At 40.5% G+C, this 24,508-nt stretch overlaps 1 protein-coding gene across 11 annotated transcripts in view; it reads right to left on the bottom strand.

The window, feature by feature from the left end:
* ACACA (acetyl-CoA carboxylase alpha) overlaps positions 1–24,508 on the bottom strand; it is a 276,021-nt gene that overhangs the window by 21,735 nt on the left and 229,778 nt on the right. For all 11 annotated transcript variants that reach the window (XM_081270861.1, XM_081270866.1, XM_081270865.1 and 8 more), the window contains 7 exons: positions 22,443–22,586; positions 21,750–21,870; positions 18,704–18,800; positions 15,315–15,411; positions 12,981–13,116; positions 6,335–6,512; positions 4,458–4,570 (listed from right to left, as the gene is read on the bottom strand). In XM_081270861.1, the coding sequence (XP_081126987.1) occupies positions 4,458–4,570; positions 6,335–6,512; positions 12,981–13,116; positions 15,315–15,411; positions 18,704–18,800; positions 21,750–21,870; positions 22,443–22,586 (886 nt within the window). The remainder of the gene's footprint in view (positions 1–4,457; positions 4,571–6,334; positions 6,513–12,980; positions 13,117–15,314; positions 15,412–18,703; positions 18,801–21,749; positions 21,871–22,442; positions 22,587–24,508) is intronic.

The following is a 24,508-nucleotide window of genomic DNA, read 5'->3' as shown; positions in this document are numbered from 1 at the left end:
TACCCTCATGAGAAAACTTACGTTGTTTTTCATCAGCCTCCTAGCCACAGAGGCCACAGTGGCAGTTAGGACACTGCACAGTAGGTGAGAGGCCACTTCCAAGGCATGTATATTGGAACTTCTTTCTGTCCTCATCTCAACTTTCCATGCAAGGGCACCACTTTTTGCCCCAAACAAAATGGCTCTTTTTAACTTATACCTTGAATATGGATGCAAGAGATGGAAAAACATTCATGGTTCAGATGAACCCCCTGAGTCTTTGGCCTTACATATGCTAGGCAAGCGCTCTACTGCTGAGCCACAACCCCAATAGTCCTTTCTTAACTGCTAAAAAGAAGGCCTATAAGGAAGATTTTTACAGACATGTGTGTCCCCATCTGCTGCCACAAACTCTATCTGCGCCCAGGCAAGGACCAAACAAGGGCCAACAGCAGTGCTCAGCTGGTACTGCTGTGGCTTGCATCACCATCAGGGCTGGTTCTGTGTGGCCATAGCTGAGGAACTGCATGGTGGGCTGCCCAGCTGTCCATGATGGAGAACAAGGTTCCCCTAACAGACTCTTTTGCCCCTGTCCTCTCTGTATTGAGGGAGAGGGACAGTGGGGAAGTTAAAACTGTTCCACTCTCCTCTCCATCCAAATTGATTTATCATTTCTCTCTGAACACAAGAGGAGGGTAAAGATCTAGGAGAGGAGCTGAGGTCAGGCACTCGAGAGGCCAGACTAGCACAGCAGTCCTATTCCACAGCCATACCCCTGCTCTGGGCACTGTGAGGCAGTAGAAGGATTATAGTGAGAACACAAAAAGGCCTTGGAGGGCTAGGGCTTTATTTCCAGGAAGGAATTTAATTTCCTTAAGGCAACCAAAATAGTGGGATTGTAACCTCTCTGTAATGACTCTACCAAGCCCTGATTCTGAGAATCCAGTCAGAACCAGTTGCGCTCTTTACTTGTCTTTTTGAAGTAACTCTTCCCTTTAATGTCAATCAAAAACCAATGTATGGGGCTGGGGCTGCATCTCAGTGGCACAGCGCTTGTCTAGCATGCGTGGGGCACTGGGTTTGATCCTCAGCACCAAAATAAAATAAAATAAAATAAAATAAAATAAAGGTATTGTGTAAAAAATAAATATTAAAAAAAGAAACCAATGTATGCACTATTTTTACACTGTTAAAATCACAGACCTTTCACACTGTTAAAATCACAGACCTGCAAACTAGTAATTTACCACCTTTTTACCCAAACCAGGCACACAAAATGGCAAAAGGTCATTTTAAAAAATGTACAGGAGGTGGTGGAGCTATAGCTCAGTGGTAGAGCGCTTGTGTGAGGCACTGGGTTTGATCCAGCACCACATAAAAATAAACAAATAAAATAAAGTCACACTGTCCATCTATAACTACCCCCTGCCAAAAAAATAAAATGTGCAGAACCAAAATAAACAAATAAGTAAATAAAAATTCTGGAAGAAATGAAGATAACTGTTCAGAAATTAAATATTATTCACTATCCTTAGAGAAAAAAAATCATAATTATGTTTTTGAACACAATCAGTTATGTACTGGTTTGTCGAAGAGATCTGTGAGTGCTCCCCAGCGTAGAGGTTGATTTGGGAAGAGATCAGGAATATAAGATAAAATCCACTTCTACAGGCTTTCTCCTTAAATCAGATTTTCTCAGTGCAATTGGCTTTAGATCACAAAGGGAAAGAATCCCCATTTAATTTAGATCAGGCTCAGTATTCAGCTGAGGTAAAATCTGAGGAAATCGTGAGAAGAGCAGAACATAGGGAAGGAGAATTTTATTCTTGGATTTTATATGCCTTTATTTTATTTCTTGGAAGATTCATTTAACCCCTCTTTTGCCTCAGTTTCCCAATTTGGAAAATAAAGTCATTTTCTCCCACTTTGTGAAAAGGCATTTTGACAGTCTTTGGTTACAGGCATCGTGAAAGGAAATAAAAATCACTGCAAACCCCAAAAGAACTGGGTTCATAGTATGTTCTGGTGCATGTGTGCTAATCTGCTCTGTCATCAACATACCTTGGTGTATGATTCCTCAAAAACTGCAAATGCCAGAGAGTTGGATCCACTTTTGTATTTTTTAATGTGGGCCCAAGCCACAGAGAATTTTTAATACCCAATGCGGCCATCACTGTTCCTGATTATGATTGAAAAGAAATAACGCCAACCTCCATGTTTGAAAAATGCTTTGAGATTCAAAGCAAAGGCACATTCATCTGATCCTCACATTAGCTAGGTGGGAGTGTTATCCCCACTTTATAGATGAAGAAACTGATGTTCAGAGAAGTTCAACAATTTTCCTGCTAGCAACATATCCAAGACTTGCACACAGTTATTTCTATTCCATATCCAATGCTCATGTTCCCAAGCTGCCCTGGGCCAAAGCCTGCTTCGCTTTCGAAGACTACAGATTCCTTCTTGAGTACCACTTTGGTCAAGGTTAAACAAATATGATTTTCTTTAGTGTCGATAAGAAATTGATAATGAAATGATTTGTAACAAATGATTAAACGGCCATCACTTGGGAATCTCCTCCCTCTCCCCTTTGTGTGCCTCAAAAGTTAAGAGGTGCTGGGTGAAGGTGGGAGCAATATCACTTTACTTGAAGAGAAGGAAGCTTCAGCCCCACACCCCTCACAGTTCAGTTGTTCTGCAAACAGATGTAGAAAGGATCCCTCTTCCCACCACCCAGTTACTCTGAAGGGATGATAACAGCCATTGGGGGGTTAAAAAGAGGCAGTGAACCCCCAGTTAATGAGTAGGAATTCAGCAGGCAGTGTAAGATAAATGGAGCTCTCTCTGCTTCTGCTAGAGTCAGCATGAACTGCGGCCCTGCGGCTTGTTTGTGGCAAATGGAGTGCGCGAAATATCAAAGGGCAGTGATCCAGAAGAAGACCGACTTTGACAAATTTTAAATTGGCCAGAAAGAAAACCAGGAGAAAAAAAAAAAAAAAGGAAAAAAAAAAACAGAAAGAAAGAAAGAAAAAAAGAAAAGAAATTCTGTAATTCACTGTGTCCTGCGATTGCGGCACTGCTGTCTTTGTACAGAATTAGTGGTAGAAACAGCAGCAACGATCGCTGGATGCTGGGAGCAATTATGAGCCATCTAAGTGAGATGCTTATCAGTGGCTGAAGCTTTTAGAGCTCTCTCTATGTACAGTTGTAAGTAACTTGCTCTGGAGCTGCAGTTACTTTAATTAAAGTGTATGGGGTTGGTCAGAAGTAATTATCCTGTTTGGAAAAGAAAGGGGAAAAAAAAAACACCTCAACAATTCTGGGTGGCAATAGATTTTCGAAACAACTTTGCCAATTTCTTCTTGTATGTGTGCATTTCCCATAAATGGATCAAGCTGCAGTAGGTTAGAGTTACTGGTGGCAGTTACCTAAAGGCAAACAATGGGGCAGAAACAGAATTTATTGTAACCCAAGTCACCATGTTAGGCAAGCAGCCTGGCTTGGGGTTCCAACTGCCTGGACAGGCAGTCTTCACACTATAGGCAAACATGGCAGTTTTTTCTGTCCCTAGATGGGGAGACATGGAGTCCACCAATGGTATTTAGCAATTAAATTACTCTTTGGAACAAAAATGAGCTAACATCTCTCTTTTGCTCCTTGTATTCACTGAGATTCACTATATTTTAAAGATACTTTTTCTGTTCCTTTAGAAAAACCAAACCAAACCCAAATAGCCAACAAAAGAACCCTAAGCGATTATCTTTACTAACATAGCAAGGGGCACAATGGGAGACCTGAGCAGAAAAGCAGTTTTTTATACTCGTTTGGTCTCTAGACTCAACGTAGGGTTCCCAGTTTAGTCCTGTTGAAGTCACAAGTGCCTTCCAAAATCTCTGAAAATAAACAAACACAGAGTAATGTCTGGAAGCATCAAGTGCGGACACTCCCGGGGTGATAGGTATGGCAGTCACTGTTTGGAAGCACACAGTGCACAACCTTTACTTCCATTTCTCTAGCCCAGGATGACCCCAGAACATTGCCTAAGTAGAGACTCCAGCTTTTCTATACATGACACTGACTTTCACATCCCTCAGAAAAGAGACAGTCTGTCCAAAGAGACAAGCAGACCAGGACATATTTAAATCCCACATATTCTCCGCCTGATTAGCCTGCCCTCAACAGCAACAGCTAGCTGGGCATTCTCAGTAAGAATGTCCTAGAAAGGTGGGCTACTTGTAACTGCGAGAAAATATCGAAAAGAAAAATCGTGTGACTTTTGCTTTTTTTTAGAGAACCCACTTTCCCTCCTATTACACACACTATTTCATTCTACCAGGGTTCTTACCATATAGAGGACAGTAAATAAAGATTATCATGAATTTGATCAAATGCTTCAGTGCATCCTCCCCTGGCCTATGAATGCACTCATTACAAATCAGCTGAATGGCTCATTGATTTGCCAGGAGGACAAGCAGACATACCCAATCGCTCAGCCAAGCGGATGTAGACTGGGTCCACCCTACGCATGGTTTTCACCAGATCCTTTTTGCGGAATTTGATTTCTACTGTCCCTTCTGGCTCCAGAACAGATCCCCTGGATCAGAAAGAAAGAAAACAAAACAGAAATAGAGGCACTTTAAAGGAAAGACACAACAGAATGAGGCCAGTTACAATTTGTGGACCAGGAAATAGCTTCATTATGGTTTTGCCCACCCATGGTTCACAAAAGTCACCCCAGGGAGAAAGGAAAGCACCAGAGAAGTATCTAAGTGAGGTATGAGGAAGGCCTGGCAAAAAAAGCAATTAAAATAATTCTCATTAGCTGACAGTTGACTTCCATTTTAAAAGGAGAATACAGATTCCACCAATGATAGCTGATAAGGGTGACAGGAATCACATTATTTTCAAGGGTGGGGGGTGGGGAGATGCTGTAGGCACAGGGGTAGGACAACCACTTCCAGTACTTAGGCTGAATAAGTGAGGGGTTGATGTTGATCACCCTACACCACAGCTGTCAGTCTGCTAGTAGGACTTGGATCAGACAGTAGGCCAGGCAAAGCAGTAGGTAAAACATTCTTCCCACTGCTAAGAGAATGTGCAAAGTGAAAGGTCTCAGGGTTGCTTTTAGTGAATACCAGTGGGAATACTAACGGTGTTCTATCACCAGTAACTTTGTTCTAAACACCTTTAAAAAAGAGATTTTAGTATTTTATAAAAAATTAGAGCCGATGCCTACTATGCGCATGGCATAGTTCTAAGTGCTTATCTAAAATCCTCACAATATTTTGCTTAGGGAACATCCACTGTGATATAAGATGTTGCTATTATTCGCCTTTTACAGGTGAGAAAACTATAGTACAGGAAGTTAAGAGACTTGCCTAAACCTGGCAAGTGAAAGGATTGGACTCTCCAGAATCTGAAGAACAACTATCTCTGATCTGAGATCTGATTAGGGCCTAGCTTAGGCTGTAAAAATAAACCCCTCAATGTAGAACACTAGCCTAAGGATTTGATGATAAAACTACTGGTATTTTCCTAAACAGCTTTTGAATTAGAAGGCTGAATTTTTTAGAAAAAGGGAATAAGAGATGCTCTAATAAAATGATTGGATGTAATAATGCACATAGAAAATGTAAAGGAGATGGGCTGTGGAATTCACCTCCTTAAGAAAGGGTTGAGAACACATTATGAAAGGATGCTGGGTTTGATCTGTTTTACTTAAATAGTTTCAGGAACTACCTCTCAACAAACTTGGGCTTCTCTCTTGAAGTTTTTTGGGTGCTACAAATACTGTGTTCTCCAGCCTTCTGGAATGCTAGAGCAGAGTAATAGGCTCCAAAGGAATGAAGAAGCTTTGGTTTGGAATCATAGATGAGGGTGCTGTGGTGCACATCAGTGACCAGCCAGCTCATTCAACAGATAATAAGAAACAGCCCAGGAAGTGTGAAGACTGCTCTGTTTCGTGATCGTCAACCCCTAGAACTTCAGATTTACAGGCCAGTCTTTGCATGTCAACTCACTCTAAGTCCCCTCTGCCACACACCTAAAAAAGAGACGGTGAGTAGGCACATCTGAATAACAAGTGGGAGGAGAAATTTCTCTGAGTTTGGAGGTTCTGGAAGGGAGGACTAAATAAAAGAATCTGGGATGGGGGAATTATACTGAGAAAGCCTGACTCTAGCCTGGTTTCCTTCTCATGCCAGCAAACACTATTTAGAAAGCCTGTTTTTCTGTCCTTGGAGTCCTTTGGGAATGGACAGATTCAATGAAGTTTCCTTGGTTATAATTTTCTTCAGGAGGAAGCCAACAGCTAGAGGATCCCGAGAGAAAGTGAATAGAAATCAGGAAGGCACGCTACCTGCTTTCTCGGTCAGCATACATCTCCATGTGCCGGGGGTTGATGGTGGGGTCAATCACAACCCAAGAGCCACCCCGCAGCTCGGCCTGGGGAGGAATGTAAACCATCACAGGTTGGGAGCACTCCCGCAAGCTGTCCACGATGTAAGCACCAAACTTCAGCACTTGATCGTACATATCTGCAGAGAATGAGACAAATTAGAAATCATGAAACTTATCTTCCCCAAAGTAGTGCTGCCAAACATTGTTCACACCATGGTATGTGCAGAAAAAAAAATTGTTACTGCACACTGTGTCTCCAAGAGAGGCTGCTCACTGCTGAAGGTGACAGGTTTCAGACACCTCATGTCCTGTGTGGCCACCTTAAAGACTAACGGGATTGGTTTCTTTCCCTGTTTCCCACTCAAGACTCTGGAGGATCCTCCAAAGTATAAGAGAGAATTGTACTGTTTTTCATAAGACAGTGTGCAAGCCCTCCAGACAGCATATCCATTTTACATCATCCCTGAATTTCTGTTCTCAGGTTTCACCACATTAATTCATACTTGCTCTACAAACGTTGAGTATTTTTCATGTCAATATGTGATCTCTCCCACTACATTAAGTTTTCTGAAGGAAGGAACTATTCTAGCTCTTTTCAATTCCTCTCATGATTCTTAGCATACGATGAGCTCTTAAAATGTGCAGCTAGTGGAAATGGATCCTTCAAAAATTTATCTTTGAAAACTATTTTTCATCTTTGTATCCCCAGTATCATACCCAGTGCCTAAAACACAGTTAGTGCTCAATAAGTATCTGCTGAATGAATAAGGGAATGAATAAGCATATAACATACTTTGGAAAAAATGTAACAAGAAAGAAAAACAAATTAATTCTTTAATAGTTGAATTTTTATAGCATATCAGTGAGAGAAAATTAAATATAAATGTATAGAAAATATCACACAGCCACATAAAGTGCCTAGTTAACTCTTCATTCTGCTAAAGAATACTTGTGATCCTCCTGCCTCGGTTTACCGAATAGCTGGGATTACAGACGTGCCACTATGTCTGGCTTATTTCCCAACTTTTTTATGGACCACTATCCATTTCCCAGTTCCCTAAAGTATTGCTAAAATCTTAGGTTTATGATTCCAGGTGTTTAATGGGTATTTCAGTAGAGCCACAATGGATCTTTTCTAAACACCAAATAACAGGTTTAACTGAATTCAAACTTTCCTATCAAAGAGAGGATCTCAATTTGGAATAAATCAATTCTGGAAATCCAAGGCAAAGAAGCATTTTTCAGGAAGTTAAGAGCAAGCCAAATAGAAATTGCTTTCATTGTAGTTACTGGCAAATTAAACCGCCACCTTCCCCAAAGTAAAAATGACTCTGTATACAAACTATCAATGCGCACAGTCCACTCCATGGCACATGCCTTTCTCCATTGCCCCAATCTGGGTTGTAAAGGCTCCGGAAATTTCAAGTTGCCCAGGAAACATACCCTACTCTACATGGAATGTGTATGGTTATATACTCTGTATATATGATCAGAGCAAAGACATTTATTCCTTTGGGAGGAAAGTAAAGACCAAAAAAATTTACTGCTAATTATACAACTGCTGTATGAAGAGCAGGGAATAAAGGACTTTAAGCGCTTTACGCTAATTCTGTGGTTATGAAAATAATTGCTCAGTTCAAATTATTTTAACTAAATTAATTCTTTAGTGGATATTTCAACCAGTGCTACATAATAAAATAATTGTCTAATTAGCAGTACATTTTTCAGTGCTGCCAAGAGTACAGTTTCAGAACAAGTAACAGAAAGGAGTGGCCCTTGTCAGTATTGTGCAGAGAAGAAATGGAAGGTGTAGATAAAAGGTGAAAACAAAATAATAGAAGAAGATTGCACAAAAAGTCATTCTACCTGCAAAAGGAAGAAAAAAAAGTTACAAGTAAATGAAGACAAAGCTTCCAGACTCTTTATTCATTTATATTTGTTAAAAACATATCTAGCTGGCATGGTGGCACATGCCTCTAATCCCAGTAACTTGAGAGGCTGAGACAGGAGGATTATAAATTCAAAGGGCCAGCCTCAACAATTTGGGGAGGCCCAAACAACTGAGTGTGATCCTATTTCAAAAAAGGAAAAAGAGCTGGGGATGTAGCTCAGTAACTAAGTGTACCAGGTTCAATCCCCAGTACCAAAAAACATATCTATACTAAAATTTATCTCTGTATTGTGTTGAACAGATCTAACTCCTAAAAGGGGAAGACTTTTCTTAAAATTTATTTTCCTTTCCCCCTCACTGCCTTTTTTTTTTTTTTTTAAATTGAGATAGGATTTCACTAGCTAGCCCAGACTGGCCCCCAATTTGAGATCTTCCTGCCTTAGCCTCCTGAGTAGCTGGGATTACAGGCTTATTCACTTAATTAAAAAAAAATAAAGAAACCCAGTTGATTTCATGCTATATGGAAATAGTTTAGAATAAAGTTGAGTGTGTGTATATTTTTCATTTGTGTGTAATGATTTTGGTTCCTCTTTTTTGACATCATAGCTAGCTTACTGTGTACCAGGGATCATGACGGCACATACACATATGAATCATTCAGTCATAAGAACATCATCTAATTTATATATCCAAATTATAGGTGAGTAAATGGAAGCTTAGTTAAATAAGAGTTATGTGGCAGAGAGAAGACTGAAACTCAGGTCTTTCTGGTTCTACTACCTAATTTTTACTCAGGTTCTTATTGTTAGGAAAAGAGTACCAGGTTGATCTCACCTGGAACACCAACAGACCCACAATGCAAACATCAACACCTGCATCAACATAAAGCAGGCTATTAAAATATAAACAAACATAAACAAACTCTACAAATCAATATGCTTACACTGGACTCCAGGTATCCCAAACCACATATTTTGAAAGGCAGGTTGAAATACTTGGCAACAATCTGACATAAAATTGTCTAAAATCCCTTCCTATTTAACAGACAGAGTGAAGACACAGTCAAGAGTAGCAGGGGAGGGGATCCCCAAGGGTTTACACTAGAAATCAATCTAGGGAATTTCAAAGCTATGCATATGTTGTCAGTTCTCAGGCCCTGAGAAATGCAACTGGAATGGAATATATTGATAGGTTCTTCACCAGAGAGGCAGGAGCTTAGAGTTTTCTAGCATTCTGGGTAAATAAAGCACATCTGCATGAATGGTGATCACAAATACCCTTTGGAGCATGTTCTCAGCATCCAGGCACCAAACCTGCCTAAGGCTTTCATTGTTACACAACATGGATAAACTGTGGCAGCCACATGTACCAACAAGGAAGCAGAGTGACTGAAAATGCTTCCACAGTGCCCCACACTCTCAAAACTGGAATAGAATAGATCTTGTTGGTTTGGGCAAGATTATCTGTTAGAAGCTGAAGGTAAACATTAGGCATACACAAGCTGAATATACATAATGTCTCTCACGAGTTCATTATGGCCAGCAGACACTGTATTTCAACATCCAAATAATCAGAGACTTTAAAATAGACTTCATTCCAGTTAAAGTTTTCAATAAATGTGTTTTTTTATTGTTATTTATAACCTGTCCCAGGAAAAAAATAATAAGTATAACATGAAAAGCCAACTGAGAGTGACCCTGTAGCACCAGCAGTGAGGCGGCTTAATATCACTGGGATTTGCATCCTATCAAGCTATTCATGCTGAGGCTGGGACCCTGGTGCTAATTTCTAGTAAATTTCACGCTTGATGTCTCCCTGTTGTGGGTCATTGCCGGTTCGTCTAAATAAACTGCTTCCAAATGGCTCTTCCATCTAAATATTCAGCCAGTTTTTATAATTTAATTTTGCATTATGCTGAATAGCCTTCCAGCCAGATAGAGCTCATTGGAAAAAAAAGCACCAATACCATCTTGACAAGCTTTTATTTATTTATTTATATTTTTACTGCTCGAATTAGACCTCCTAGGCCGACTAGTAAAGAGTTTTTTTTTTTTCCCCTCCACTAATGTCAATTTTCAGCATAGCAAGAGCTGTCTCTAATCTTTTCCTACTCATTACACACAATTTTGGAGTCATTTTACCCACAGTGCAGTCGGCTCCTGGCTGTGTGTTTGTGTGCACTGAGGGATGGCATAATTGTTTATTTTCCCTCCCTGCATAATCCCTAGCCAGTATTGAAACCAAAACTGCAAACATCTCCCCAAGGGATGTGGAGAATGACAAGAGGCTCTCAGTTTAGGTCCCTTTACATGAGATAATATGCAGGAAACATCCTGACCTGTATGTAAATATGAACTGTGCTGTTCTCCCCCTCCTACTTCCACATAGATCTCTATCTTCCCTAAAGCTTATCTGTCTTATGTGATGTGTAAACAGACTCATTAGTACCAAAATTCAGAAGACAAAACTGGTCCTGCTCTATGTTAAGCCAAGAACTCATTTCTGACCAAGGGCAGGAAAGAAAAGGGAAGAGGCACTTGTTATTTAACAGGTACAGAGTGTAAGTTGGGGATGATTAAAAAGTTTAGGATATACTAATGCTGGTTACACAATCTTGTGAATGTATTTAATGCTACTGAACTGCATACTTACAAATGGTAAATTGATAAATATTATGCAATATATATTTTACCATAATAAAATATAATATTTCTGAGCTCTTGAAATTTCTTTTCACAATAATCAAGGATATCCCCAAAGGAAGGGGGAAGCAGGTGGGTCATAACTTTCTCCAGAATGTTCTAGGATCTGGTTCTGGTTCTGGGCTTGCAGATCAGCCAACTGAGTTTTAAGAAGTCAGTCTACAATATTACATCACTATATTACTCTCCCAAGTGTCACTGTTTAGCTAAACCATCTTGGGAAATTCACTTACCCTCCATCCCAATTTATGTAAAACATGGATAACAATATAAGTTACCCCTTAGCAGTGCTGGTTGTGATGATTGTGCCCCATGCATGCTAGGCGAGTGCTCTACCTCTGAGCCACAACTCCAGCCCCACTCAGTGAACTTAATTATTGTTGTTCTTATTGTCACAGGGCTAGCAGCCAATCTGGGCCTGAGCCAAAAGATGTAGCAGAGTTGAAACTTTTCCTAGAAGTGACACTTCTGAAACTTTTGAACTCTGAACTCTAGTTAGCATATCATCTCCAGGCTGACTCATCAAGACATTTTCGGCACTGCTTCCCGGTCAGGGCTTAACATACATCTTACAGTCAAGGAAGTGGAGTTGGAGTGAAATCTGACACTATGTGAACCTCAAATACAGCAATGAAAGGGGTGTTAGGTCTCCCTCCCACTGGCTTCCACATGATATTATCCCCTTTTGAACACCCTGCTATTGTGTTTATAGTTATCACTTTGCCATTCTGCCCAGGACATTTTTCCTGACTTCGTGAGGTAATATCTGTTTCTTACTTATTTTTGTTAGCTCTGAGGTGGTTGACATAGTTCCTTGCACTCAGAAACTCAGTAAAGATATGTAGGATTGACTTGTTTAACCTACACTCTCAATGTCTCACAGTATTTCCACTGATTTATTATCTTGGTCAAAAAATAATTCACCTTCACAGTTTAAAAAAGTACACAATTTATATGTATAGTCAAATCTCCCCCAAGAAAAGCACAAAAACACAAAATGTGGTAGTTCTCTAGCAAATAAGAATTTTTTCAAATTAAAATCAACCAAACAAAAATTAACCTAGTCTACATTTTACGAGGCAAGCCTGATCATACAGGGCTCTTTCCTAGCCAGGCAAGGGAAAATCACTGGGAAAATGATAAATACCTCTAACCACATGGCTGATGATCTATAAAAGGGGAACTTCCCTAGGTGTGTCAGCTCCTTCCTCCCATTCTCCTAATCCTTCTACTATTTCTGAATCTTGAGATGAATGAGATTTGTACCCATCAGCATACTCTCTCAGCCTCCAGATGTATATAGAGTCTGCCCTTAGCCTGGCCATGGATCTCTGCATTGGAGAGGACACTTTACCACTATAAGAGGTGGAGTGTTTTCTTTGGCCCTCCATGTACTGTCCATAGTAGCTTTGCTCATTGGAGGTTTCTCATTTAATGGTGATATGGACTTCCTAATCACTAAGCAATTCCCATAGCACAGAGTAGAGCCTTTATAATAATGGTCTAATCTGCTAGAGCCACTGGCCCAGGGCTGTTGGTGGATAATAATAAAATGTATCACAAATTACCACAAAGAACAGCCTCTGGTACAGAATTTGTTCATTTTCTTCTAGTTTGTGCTAATTTCAGTATCTATCTTAGTCAGTATACAACATTAGAAAGTAATATGAATGAAGAACATGCCCAGAAAGAGGGACAGGGACAAGTACAATCCTACTTTCTAGGACCATCAGAACGGTACAATATCTACCTATGAAAGCAAAATCTACAACAGTAGCCCACCTTCGTAACTAACAGATTATTCTGTAATTTGGTAAGGAATAATAAAACATACCACATTTTTCCATTTGAATTGCAATTCAGAAGGAATCTTAGAGTAGCATAATCCACCAAAAGCCTAGGGTGATGGGCTGTCATCATACCCCCAGAATCTGCAGGATCTACTCCCTCCCCATGTCACGTGGTATCCAGTAATCAGTGTTGTCCCTCTAGCCCACAACCAAGTTAGTCACCTTTCATTCCACCAGAGAAGCCTCTCCAGTTGGCAAAGACCATCAAGGGCAGCCCTTCGCGGTTGAAGTCCTTGATAGCCTGATAGGTCTTAAACGCAGAGTCTGGGAACCAAACCTGGCCAGCTTGCTGAATTATCTATTGGGGAAAGTCAAAAAAGAAGATAAAATTAACAACACAGGGCTGGGGTTGTAGCTCAGTGGTAGAGCACTTGCCTGGAATGTGTGAGGCCCTGGGTTTGATCCTCAGCACCACATATAAATAAATAAACAAAAGATTCATTGACAACTTAAAAAAAATTAATAACACAGCTTAAAGGAGAACTTCTCCAAGGTGAACAAGATTTTATGTATTAAAAAATGAAAAGTCAAGCTGAATGGGGTGGCATATGACTGTAATTCCAGGTATTTGGAGGGATGAGGCAACAAGATCACAAATTCGAGGCTAGCCTTGGCAATTGAGTGAGACCCTGTCTCAAAATAAAATAAAAAATGGGGATGCTGGGAATATAGCTCAGAGGTAGAACACACGTGCAAGGTCCTGGATTCAAACTCAGCACTGCAAAACAAACAAACCTGAAAATTCAATCAAACTAAATGAAAACTAGTTTATCGGGGCTGGGGATGTGGCTCAAGTGGTAGCGCGCTTGCCTGGCATGTGTGCGGCCCAGGTTCGATCCTCAGCACCACATATAAAACAAGGATGTTGTGTCCGCCGAAAACTAAAAAATAAATATTAAAAAAAAATTCTCTCTCTCTCTCTTAAAAAAAAAAAAAAAGAAAACTAGTTTATCAAGATCATTTTTTTGGGGGATGGGGGTGTATTATAGATTGAACCCAGGGGTGTTCAACCACTGAGCCACATTCCCAGCCCTTTTTATTTTTTGAGACAGGGTCTCGCTGAGTGGCTTAGGTCTTCAATAAGTTACTGAGGCTGGCCTTTAAACTTGAGATCCTCTTGCCTCAGCTTCCCAAGTCACAGGGATTATAGGCATGCACCATCTCTTCAGTCTCAACATCAACACAGTAGTATTTACTTAAGTAAGAAGAGAAGAACTCCCACAATACAGGAGGGGAACTGATAGCAGTATACCCCCAAGACCACTTTTGAAGAGAAAAAGAAAGGATCCTGGACCTTTTAAATATTCTTCTTTTTGAGTGTTCCTTAGAAAAAAGGGGGAAACCTAACTATTACTAATGAGAGAATATAGGCCTAGGAACCAACCCTCATTCATATTCTGTTATTTATTTATTTTTTTAAGGCAGATCTGGTAATGGAACCCAGGGTCTCATGCATGCTACGTAACTGCTCTACCACTGAGCCACATCCCCAGTGCTCATTCAATCTTCTTGAAGGCAACTTGAAATTGGGTACCATGGCACATGCCTGTAATCACAGAGACTCAGGAAGTTGAAGCAAGAGGATCCTAATTTCAAGGCCTCAGCAACTCAACAAGATCCTATATCAAAATAAAAAATAATTAAAAAATGGACTGGGGATGCAGCTGAGTGGTTAAAAAAAAAGAGGGGTAGCGAGTGGGGGGGTTGTGGTGTCCATGCCTGGAGATAGGGCAGACTGCATTATCAGTTCTAATTGTAGCTCTTCCATGTGTGTGTTCAGAGAATCTACAACAGATGAGATTCAGTGCTATCTCAGTTGCCTTTCTGTAACAGCATCTCTCCAACAAAATCAGAACATTTTCTGATTTCAGTAAAAACAATGTAAATGCCTATTTCATTTGGGGGATAGAACTTGGCTTGTTGTCTATCTAGAGTCATCTTAAAAGTGAACACATGAGGGCTGGGGATATGGCTCAGTTGGTAGAGTGCTTGCCTTGCATATACAAGGCCCTGAGGTCGATCCCCAGCACTTAAAAAAAAAAAAAAAAAAAAAGTGAACACATGAGTCAGGCATGGTAATGCACACCGATAATCCTGGCAATTTGGGAGGCTGAGGCAGGAGGACTGCAAGTTCAATGCTAGCCTCGGCAACTCAGTGAAGTCCCAAGCAACTCAGCAAGACCCTGACTCAAAAAACAAAAAGGGCTGGGGATGTGGGTCAATTATTAAGCACCCTTGGGTTCAGTCTCCAATACAAAAAAAACAAAACAAAACAAAACAAAACAAACAAACAAAAAAAAAAAAAAACAAAAAAACCCCAAAAAGAAACACACACACACACACACACACACACACACACACACACAAACACATGATGGTCTAAAATCATTCAAGGTTGCTGCTGCCCTTTCCCTTTAAAATTGTCCCTTGTATCCACAGGCACTGAAGGGAAACAAGATCTAAGCACAGGCACACAATGTACTCTAGGTGACCTACCTTGGCTTCAGAATCCAGGTTTGCAGGATCAGCTGGGATACTTAGTTCTACTGTTCGAGTTTCTACGGCAACTACTCCCACAGGTATTCCTCCTAGCCTGATAAAAAATGAGCCACATCAGAATCCAATGCATGTCGAAATTATAGCTAGTCGTTTATTTTCCAATCCCACATCATCACTGGGACTAAAACTAGAAGCAAATCAGACAGCAGGGGGGAATCTAACTTCTAGGGGCTAAATGTGAGAATATGGATTTAGTATTTATTCTGTAAATATGGTGGGAAACTATCCTTGGAATCACTCCTATTCTGGATAGCCCCAACAGGGCGGTAACAAGGGGATCTTCTATATTTAGACTCATTTCAGTGCACATACAAATCTACCAAATGAAGTTTCTCTATTTACTCTAGAGCATCTCTTGGTGAATATGGAGGGAAATGGTCTGGAAGGTAGTAGGAATCTGAAACTTTTGGTAACTTTTCATGAGTCCTGGTCCTGTGAAAATACAACTATAGTTTTCTTTTCTTTTTTTTTGGTGGTATTTGAACCCCAGGGCCTTGTACATGCTAGGCAACTACTCTATCCCTGAGTTACATCCGAAGCTCTTTTAATTTTTGTTTTGAGATGGGGCCTCACAAAATTGCCCAGATTCACCTTGAACTCATGATTCTCCTGCTTCAGCCCCCTGAGTAACTGGGATTACAGGTATGCACCACCATGGCTGGTAGAGCTGTAGTTTTTATGAAATATGAATAATGTGGTGCAAGATTTGAGGGTACAGAAGGTTTTACCACTGGGTGTGTCAGTGGGGATTGTGTGTAGATTGTGTGTAGAGAATGATGAAAAATATGTACAAAGAGTAGGGAAGTGGTTTAAATGGGCCCTTAAGTTTTTCTTTCACGGGAAAAGAACAATGGGACAGGGACAATTTCAGAAATCATTCTGAATCTACACTGGAGGCATATATTTAATCTCAAAGCTAAGTTAATTAAAAAACCTGTTCAGGTACTTAATGTTTCTACATTTATACTCCATGAGACGCTCTAAACTTAGTCTTCATAAAGACTTCCTAGGAAAATCAGAGAGCAGGAGAGGAGAGGGGCAGAGATGGGGGAAGGAAGAGAGATTGAGGGAAGGGAGAATACAGAAATGCAAAGACAGGGTGAGTCTTTACTCTGGAAAATGTGATTCAATCTTCACTCTCAGTTGCATTACTTGGGCCTAGGGCTGGGATGGGCTAGTCTCTTGTTCCCCACACCATCTCCATAACAAACTTTTCCATGAAGGATGGTCTTGGGTTGTTACATTGGCTACTGGAAATGGATTCTTGTCATCACAACAGGCCTAATGGGGGACTGAGTGGAGACCACCCACCCCCTTGTCACTTGTCCGCACTGAATCAGAATCAAAAGCCCTCTAGACAACCAGACAACGAGCAGGAGGTACACAGGAGGGCTTAGAAATATTTCTGCTCACAATGATTAACAATCCAACTGGAAACTTGTAATTGCAAAAGCCACCCTAAATCGGTAACTTATAACTTATATATTAGGGCCCATGTGACCTAATAAAGAACATCTTTATCCGAGTATTACAGTTATTTATTGAACTTGAAAACAGCTCAGAACAACTTCTGTTTTCTATTATACTTCATATAAATTTTATCAGGCTAGCACATGAAGATGCTACATCTTGTTTTATAGTGTGTCCCTGGACAAGGTGCCATGGAATAATAAAAGACAATTTACAGCCAATAGCACACGTATTCCAAACATACATACCAAAGATGAGTTTTGGCAGCACTTACAGTAACAATCCCAGAAGAATACATTTATATTTATTTCTTGAAATGCCATTGCTTTTGAAAGAAGCTAGCTGTACTTGTGTTTTATATACTTGTGAGTATGTGCATGTTTGGAGTAAGAAACCCAAAACTCATCAGATGGAAAGAAAGGAAGAAGTCAGAGCGAGTGTCAGAATAAACAATGGCAGAGTTAACCACAGCCAAGCTTGACTGATCTTGGTTGCAGAATGATTCCCGTTCTTCCAATCATAAGTGTAAAGCATTGTTCTCTTATTTCCCAAGGGAAAATCTTAAAGACCTTAACAAAGGCTTGGTTTTGTGAGGCTTACAATCTGTCATGTTTTCAATAGATAGGAAAACTGAAGCAGAACAGATAAGAGACAAATTCTCAAAAAAGTTGGCCCTAGTGTGACATGAGGACTCTTTGTAATGAGCTGATAGGTCCTGGGTAGTAGGACACAAACTCTCATGCATGCCCCACAACTGCCTCCCCAGTGGGAATTTTAATGGCACAAAAAATAATTCTCACTGGGATCCAGAAGCCTGGGGTGAGGTAAAAGACCTGAGACGCAAAAGGAAACGAGCAGCTAGTTTCTGTGAGTTTCCATCTGAGCTAACTCAGACCCGAATCCTATTCAGAGTCACAGTGGAAGACCCTGTCTGTGGGATTTGCCATCTGATGGCTCCCTGTCACTGGCAGCATGAGGCGTGCTGACCTGCTGTACTGAGCAAACCACAAAGCCTAGAATTATTTTCAAGGCTAGAATCTAAATCTCAACCCAATGTGGCATGTTTGAGAATCTTGAGCAGGTGCCACTTTTCACCAAGATAAGGAAAACTGATTGCCCCCGAGAGGAAGGTGAGCTCCAGATGCAGGTCCCTCGGGCAGCATGTCTCCGCAGTGCAGAACTAGATTAAGATCAGCCTTGGCAGGTGCTCGTTATACTGAGAGCTGCAGATTATTTCACACAGAGCTTGCTGTTGAGTGAAGCACTTCTTAGAGTGGGTATTAAAATTTAATAGAAACTTCAATTTCCCACTTATAAAACATGGGTATTCCGGCAACCTGTACCAGCTTATTTTACTCATTCCTGTTTCAGGTAAACTTTTTTTTTGAGGTGGGAGGGGGTACAATTCAAATCTGATTGTAATCCAATATAGTACATGAGTCACTTAAGTAATCTTGATGCCATGATGGAACTTCTCTCAGGTTACATAAGAAGCAGATGAGTCTCTGATTCACTTGTCACCTGTTCCTAAAAGAAAGTAGTCTATGGGGGAGGGGAAGACATTGGTAGGCTCTGGCTATTGTAGTTGGGCATTACACCCCCAAAGAGTTTTCCTCGCAGCATTATTAAAAGGAAATATTGTCAGAATCAGCCTTTGTATTAAATGAATCACTGGAGTGACACTCTAAATGACTACTGGGAGCAGTTAGAACACCTTGGGCCTGGTTATAATCCAATATTCTTAGAAAGTTTTGATGAAGAGAACATTACTGATAAAAATCTATATGGCCATGGCCCTTTTGTTTCTTATTTTCAGATGGAAGAAAAGAGAGCTTCCAAAATAAAAGAGCTCTTACCTGGCTCTACCAACCACCACAGTCTGTGCCCACGGCTGCATAATCTCTGAGAAAGATCCATAGTCAAAAAATCCACTCAACCACTGACCTTTCTGGGCTACAGAAGGAAAAAAAAGAATAAAGACAGTCAATCCATTGACAGTGCGCTGAAACTGATGAATTTAAGGTGGGATCTGGGGGATTATTTGGGGGAGTTGTTGTTGTTTCTAACCATATTATAATAGATGGAAGCATTAGGCAGCCGAATGTTCATCTGCCTTCAGACATCATCTCCTATTTCATTTGCTAGTCTGCATAAAAAGAATCATTTATCAGCAAAAGCATCATTTATTGTTAAACGATGGGGTTCAGCTAGCACAGAGAGTTTGCATGCTTTTAAATAAATAAGTTGGCTTTTTTCAAGATACCACAAGCATTTGTCAAAAGGCAGCCAAGTCATTAAAGATGTTTTAAAAAATGTCTATTTCTATTTTGAAACTCGTTTTACAATTTTGTCTGATTCCATTGATTTTCTTTTAATGGAAAGATGAAAGCAGTCAAATAAGTATTAATGATCAGATGAGGACCAAATTTGAGGAAAAGAAAAGGGATTCAGTGTTTCTGCTAGAAAAGTAAGATAGATCCAAAGTATAATTTTTCTACAAGAAAGGGTCATGACCACATACTCTTGACAGAGCAAAAACATAATAGTTCAGATGCATAATGCTTAATGCCATTAACCTCCCTTGCACAGAAAATTCCCTTCATTGGCAAGACATGTACTTTCAACATCCTAGTTTAAAAACTTTCGTTCCACAGGTATAAATGTTTGACCAAGGCCCTAGGAAAGCTTCTGCAAATAACTGTTTCCTAGTTTGCCCTCTCAGCTCATGGTTTCTCTGTGATTCTTCTAATTTGAACACAGCCCTCCACCCTGTAAAAACCCAAGTCCAAAACCAATTAAAAGTGAAGATTCGAGCAAGCTAACCTCTGCTGACTTAAACAGGATGGAGAGTGTTTTATCAAGACTAAACTTGTAATTACTGTGTTCTACATTCCTTGCCTCTATGGCCCCAGTGTAAAATGTGATCATCCATTTCAAAATTATCTCTCCATCGTGAGCCCAAAGCCGATCGTTTAGATTCTGGTCTCGTGTTGGGCGTCAGTTTGAAGAATATCATGGCACTATCTTCTCTAATAAATGACTTTAACTTTTCACCTAGAAGATATCTGCTTTAACTTATCACAGGGAATCATCTGCTTTCTTTAACGCTTCCACTAAATTAAAATCTGAAGTCACTCGATTTGGGAGCGAGTGTTAGCTACACAGAGACAGCAGGATGAATTACTGGGGAGTCGATGAAAAAATATTATACAAAAAAATAGAAAACTTAGTTTATCACAAATTTCATTTTATTCTCTGGTTCTCATTAATAATGACAGGGATAACCCCTATCTACACCCACACTTCTGTTCACACCATGAATGAGGGGAATGATGAAGGTTCTAACCAAATTTTAACTTTACATGCCCAAATCATTTTATAATGCTTACTTTAATAATGATTAGGAAGTACAGAATTAATTTCAAGTGAAAAAATCTGCAGCTTCCCCTCCCTTCTTTGATATTGAGGATTGAACCCAGGGGTGTTGTAGAACATTTTACCTCTCTATCCCTTTTCATTTTGAGATGGAATCTCATTAAATTACTGATGTTGTCATTGAACTTGAGATCTTCCTGTCACAGCCTTCACTGGAATTACAGGCATGTGCCACCATGCCTGGTTGAAAATGTTTACTTTTTTAAATAAACCTTCTTGCCTAATCATAGCAACAAAAAAGCTGACTAAAACACCTGAAAATGCTAGTCTATTGTTCCTATTTCAACCCCCCAATATAATTTTCTGTCATTATTTATCTTTATTTTTAAACGTGTTGCAGCTCTTTATATTTTTGTTTTTTATTTTTCTGGTACTGGGGATTGAACTCAGGGGCACTCGACCACTGAGCCACATCCCCAGCCCTATTTTGCATTTTATTTAGAGACAGGGTCTCACTGAATTGCTCAGTGCCTCTCTGTTTCTGAGGCTGGCTTTGAACTCAACGATCCTCCTGCCTCAGCCTCCAGAGCCGCTGGCATTACAGGCATGCGCCACTGCACCAGGCTTAAACTTTATTTTAATTACTATAAAAATAAAATAAAAAACCCTCTTGCCTTATATGTTGATTAGGGTAGAGTGAACTCTTGGTTATTGTAGTTGGGCTTCACAGTCCCCACAGTGCAGATGAGACAGTCAGACATAGAACTTAGAAGCTGTTAAGATGGTTCCCTAGATTTCTCAGGAGAACTTTTGCTGAGACTTGTTCTGATTTTCAGGAGAAAAGAGGCTCACCTCATTTCCATAAAAGTCCTGAATTTTAAGGCTGATAGGTGTGCTAGGCGCATACTTCTTATCATAATCATGTATAAAAAATAAGAGGCAAGGAGAAAACTACTATAGTGATTTTTCTGCCAGTGTAAGAAATTTTTTATTAAGATTAATAAGAAAAGGCATTGAAATCAACATTAACTGTTGATTTTTCTAGAACATCTACAGTCAGGTGTAAGATGAAGCCTGAGCTCTAAAGTAATAGCTGTGTGGCCTTACACAGATCATTCAACTTCTCTGAGATTGTAAAATGGTGAACTTTCATTCTCATTCTCTCTCAAATAATGTATATATGAATTTCTTTCCATCTGATCCAGCTTTAATGTGTACTCTTTCTCCTTCCTTCCTTCCTCTTTTCTTTTTTGCAGTACTGGGGACTGAACCAAGGGGTGCTCTACTACTGAGCTACATCCCCAGCCCTTACTAGTTTCTGACACGAGGTCACTAAATTGCTGAGGCTGGCCTCAGACTTGCAATTCTTTGCCCTCAGCCTCTCTAGTAGCAGGGATTACAGGTGTGTGCTACTGCACCTGGCTTGGCTGCTTTCTTAGTCACATGCTTTTATGTAGGAATTGTGATTGAAAGAAGATTAAAAGTTTGAGAGCCAGGGCACTACAGAGTCTTCAAACATATACATACTTGGGTGAGGACGACCTGCTAACATCCATCGAGGATCATATGGAGCCTTTGTGGGAACAAACTCAATGATTCTATCTATAGGATCCTTGGAGTTCAGGAGAGGAACTGAACTGTGCACGCTCTAAAGGGAGATTGGGAGAGAAAGAGCACAGCAATCAGTGAAAAACCGTCTTATGCTCCAACTCAGCAACAGCTACAGACAAAAGATAGCAGGTTCCACATTCAGAAATTAGACGCATTGGTCCCAATCACCAGCCAGAAGCATCCTAGTTATGTGCCAGGCACAGAGGAACATGCACAGGTCTTAATCTCATTTAGAAGTCTGGCACAAAGTGGTGCATTTTGACTCTTGATTTCAGTGTGTCCACACTTTCTGGGAAGCTCTCCAGAGAATGAATGACTATTACAAAAGGAGAAAACCCAACAATGAGTAGGAAACCTTAATATGCTGGAATCTGAGTCTAGAAAGGACATGAAGGCATTCTTGGCTGGAAAATACCAGAAACAGGCCTAATGAAATCCAGAGACATTTTAAAGGTAGAAGGCAAAAGATGTGTTTGAGAAAAAGAAATCAAGAGCTCTCAGAGAAATATTTCATAATAAAAAATTCCTCTGCCTTAAAGATGAGACTTCAAACATAGAGACAATGAGCCATGTTAGAAATGGCAGGTTCTGCTGGAAGGAAGGGCTCACCTTGGGCATGTATGACAGCCAGTGCAAGACAGTGAAAACTCCTTCAAAGTCATCACAAACGGTACAGTGGGTTACCCCGTTGTTGTGCATGATCTGGATGCCCCCAAGCTGGTTATTGGAGGTGTAAACTTCCCGTCCAAGGACCTGGAGAAATGAGCAAGAGAAAGGACATTTGTCTCTAAAAAAGTAAAGACATAGTTTATTTCATAATTCTCACTGAAATAGGTTCTTTTCATCACAAGACAGAGATCCCAGACTCTGTGGGTTGTTCTGAGTGACTACCAGGATCTTCTTCCTAAAAAGAAAACTCAGAAAACAAAAAAGAGTTTTAAACAATCACATATACGGTTGCAATTTAAAATCCAGCAAGCTTCTCTCTACTAGCGACCATAGACAGGTAGAAGGCAAAAGATGTCTTTGAGAAAAAGAAATAGTATTCTTGGAGTCTGACTTGAAACTGCAGTGATGGGTAGGCTGGGACCCTGAGGCACAGGCCACCCTGTCGTGTGTAGGTCTGGCAGAGTTGTTATGCACATAAACAAAAAAAGATAGCATGCCTGTCTTTTGACAAGCCACAGTTAAAGAAACCCTGTGGGGGTCTGGGTTCCTCATTTGTTTCCTAAAGGATTACCTTTTTCTTCACATTTGATTTTGTTTTTTTCTTTTTCTTCTTTCCCTAGTGCTGAATATTGAACCCAGGAACCTTGTGCATGCTAGGCAAGTGCTCTATCAACAAACTACATCCCCAGTTCCCTTGTGTTTGATTTTAAAAGCAGGTTCCCATTCAAAAGCCCTAAAGGGGGCAAAAATCCTGAAGCAACCAATGATACAGACACAAACCCCTGAGTCTCAAATCCTCTTTGTGTGCTGGGTGCAGGACTATGATTTATTCCCAAGCCTGCTTCCCCTCTGCCTTTCCCTTCCAAGGCTGTAGGAAATTCTGGGCCTCATTCTCTGTCTCTCTGGAGGAGTTTAACCCTTGTCAGGTCAAAGGGCACCTGCAATTGCAAACCACAAAGTTTCCTTTAAAGAAGAAAAAGGGGAAAAGAATTCTTGGACTTAGAAATTGTAGGGTTCTTTTCTCCTTGAAGATCGGTTAATAATTTCTTTCAGGGAGGGAGGTTTTCTGACCCAGCAGACGGAAGCCGGGCGGCCTGATCACTGACTATTGCAAACTGCTCAGTGTATAGTAATTGCCAGTCATCTAGGGTAGCCCTGGAGAGCTCTAAACAGTTGTGGAGCACTTACTGTATTTTCCCTTTTCTTTTCCCTTTCTCCTCCTCCTTTAAAAAATAACGACAACACAAAATTTCTTTCTTACTAACTTTTATTCATTTTCAGTCTCTGGGGAGAACCTAATAAATTGAGGGCTGGCAAATTGTACCTGTATATTACCAATTGGCCCCTTCTTGTTAGGAGCTTTGAGAGGTTCCACTGCGTGCTGGGTCAGCCCCTACATCAAGACCTTCCCAAGGCTGTGGAAGTTGGTGACCAAAGTAATAACCTCACTGTGACCCAGCTGGCCTTGCTTCCATTTAACTTCAGCTAGGAAGGGCGTTAGAGACTTTTCTGAAAGGAATATGGAAAGCAAAATTGCTCTCAGATTACTGCTTTCCTTGATAAGGAAGCACAGAGAACAAGCCTTTACAGGCAGCCCCAAGCTGAGCAAGCTGCTGGCAGCTCCTTTGAAGGAGCCCCATGAACAGGGGAGAACATATCTGACCACTGGGCTCCCATCCTCCCCTCAGTCCATCTTTAATCTCAGCCCAGGCGCTGCGGCTCTTTTCTCATTCTCCTGCTGTCTCTTTCCATTTGCCCTCTCTCTGACTGATACACTGATCTCTCGGTCACTCGGCTTTCTGCTCCACTGAGTCCATATTACTAATAACACCTCCGCCACGGCCAGTTTACCTCATGAAGGCAGGAGCACATCATTACAAAATAAACTCATAACTTTGACATTCTAGCAAATATACGCCGTTTGTTATTTTTATGGCTTTAGTCTTTCTAACAGGCAGAGGGCATTACATACCTGTTTCATTTATATCTTTAAATGTGCGCACACA

Source organism: Spermophilus citellus (genome assembly GCF_964194105.1).
Source record: "Spermophilus citellus genome assembly, chromosome: 17".
Lineage (NCBI taxonomy): Eukaryota > Metazoa > Chordata > Mammalia > Rodentia > Sciuridae > Spermophilus > Spermophilus citellus.
Note: the sequence above shows the minus strand (reverse complement) of the source record. Positions and strands in the feature narration are given on the sequence as shown.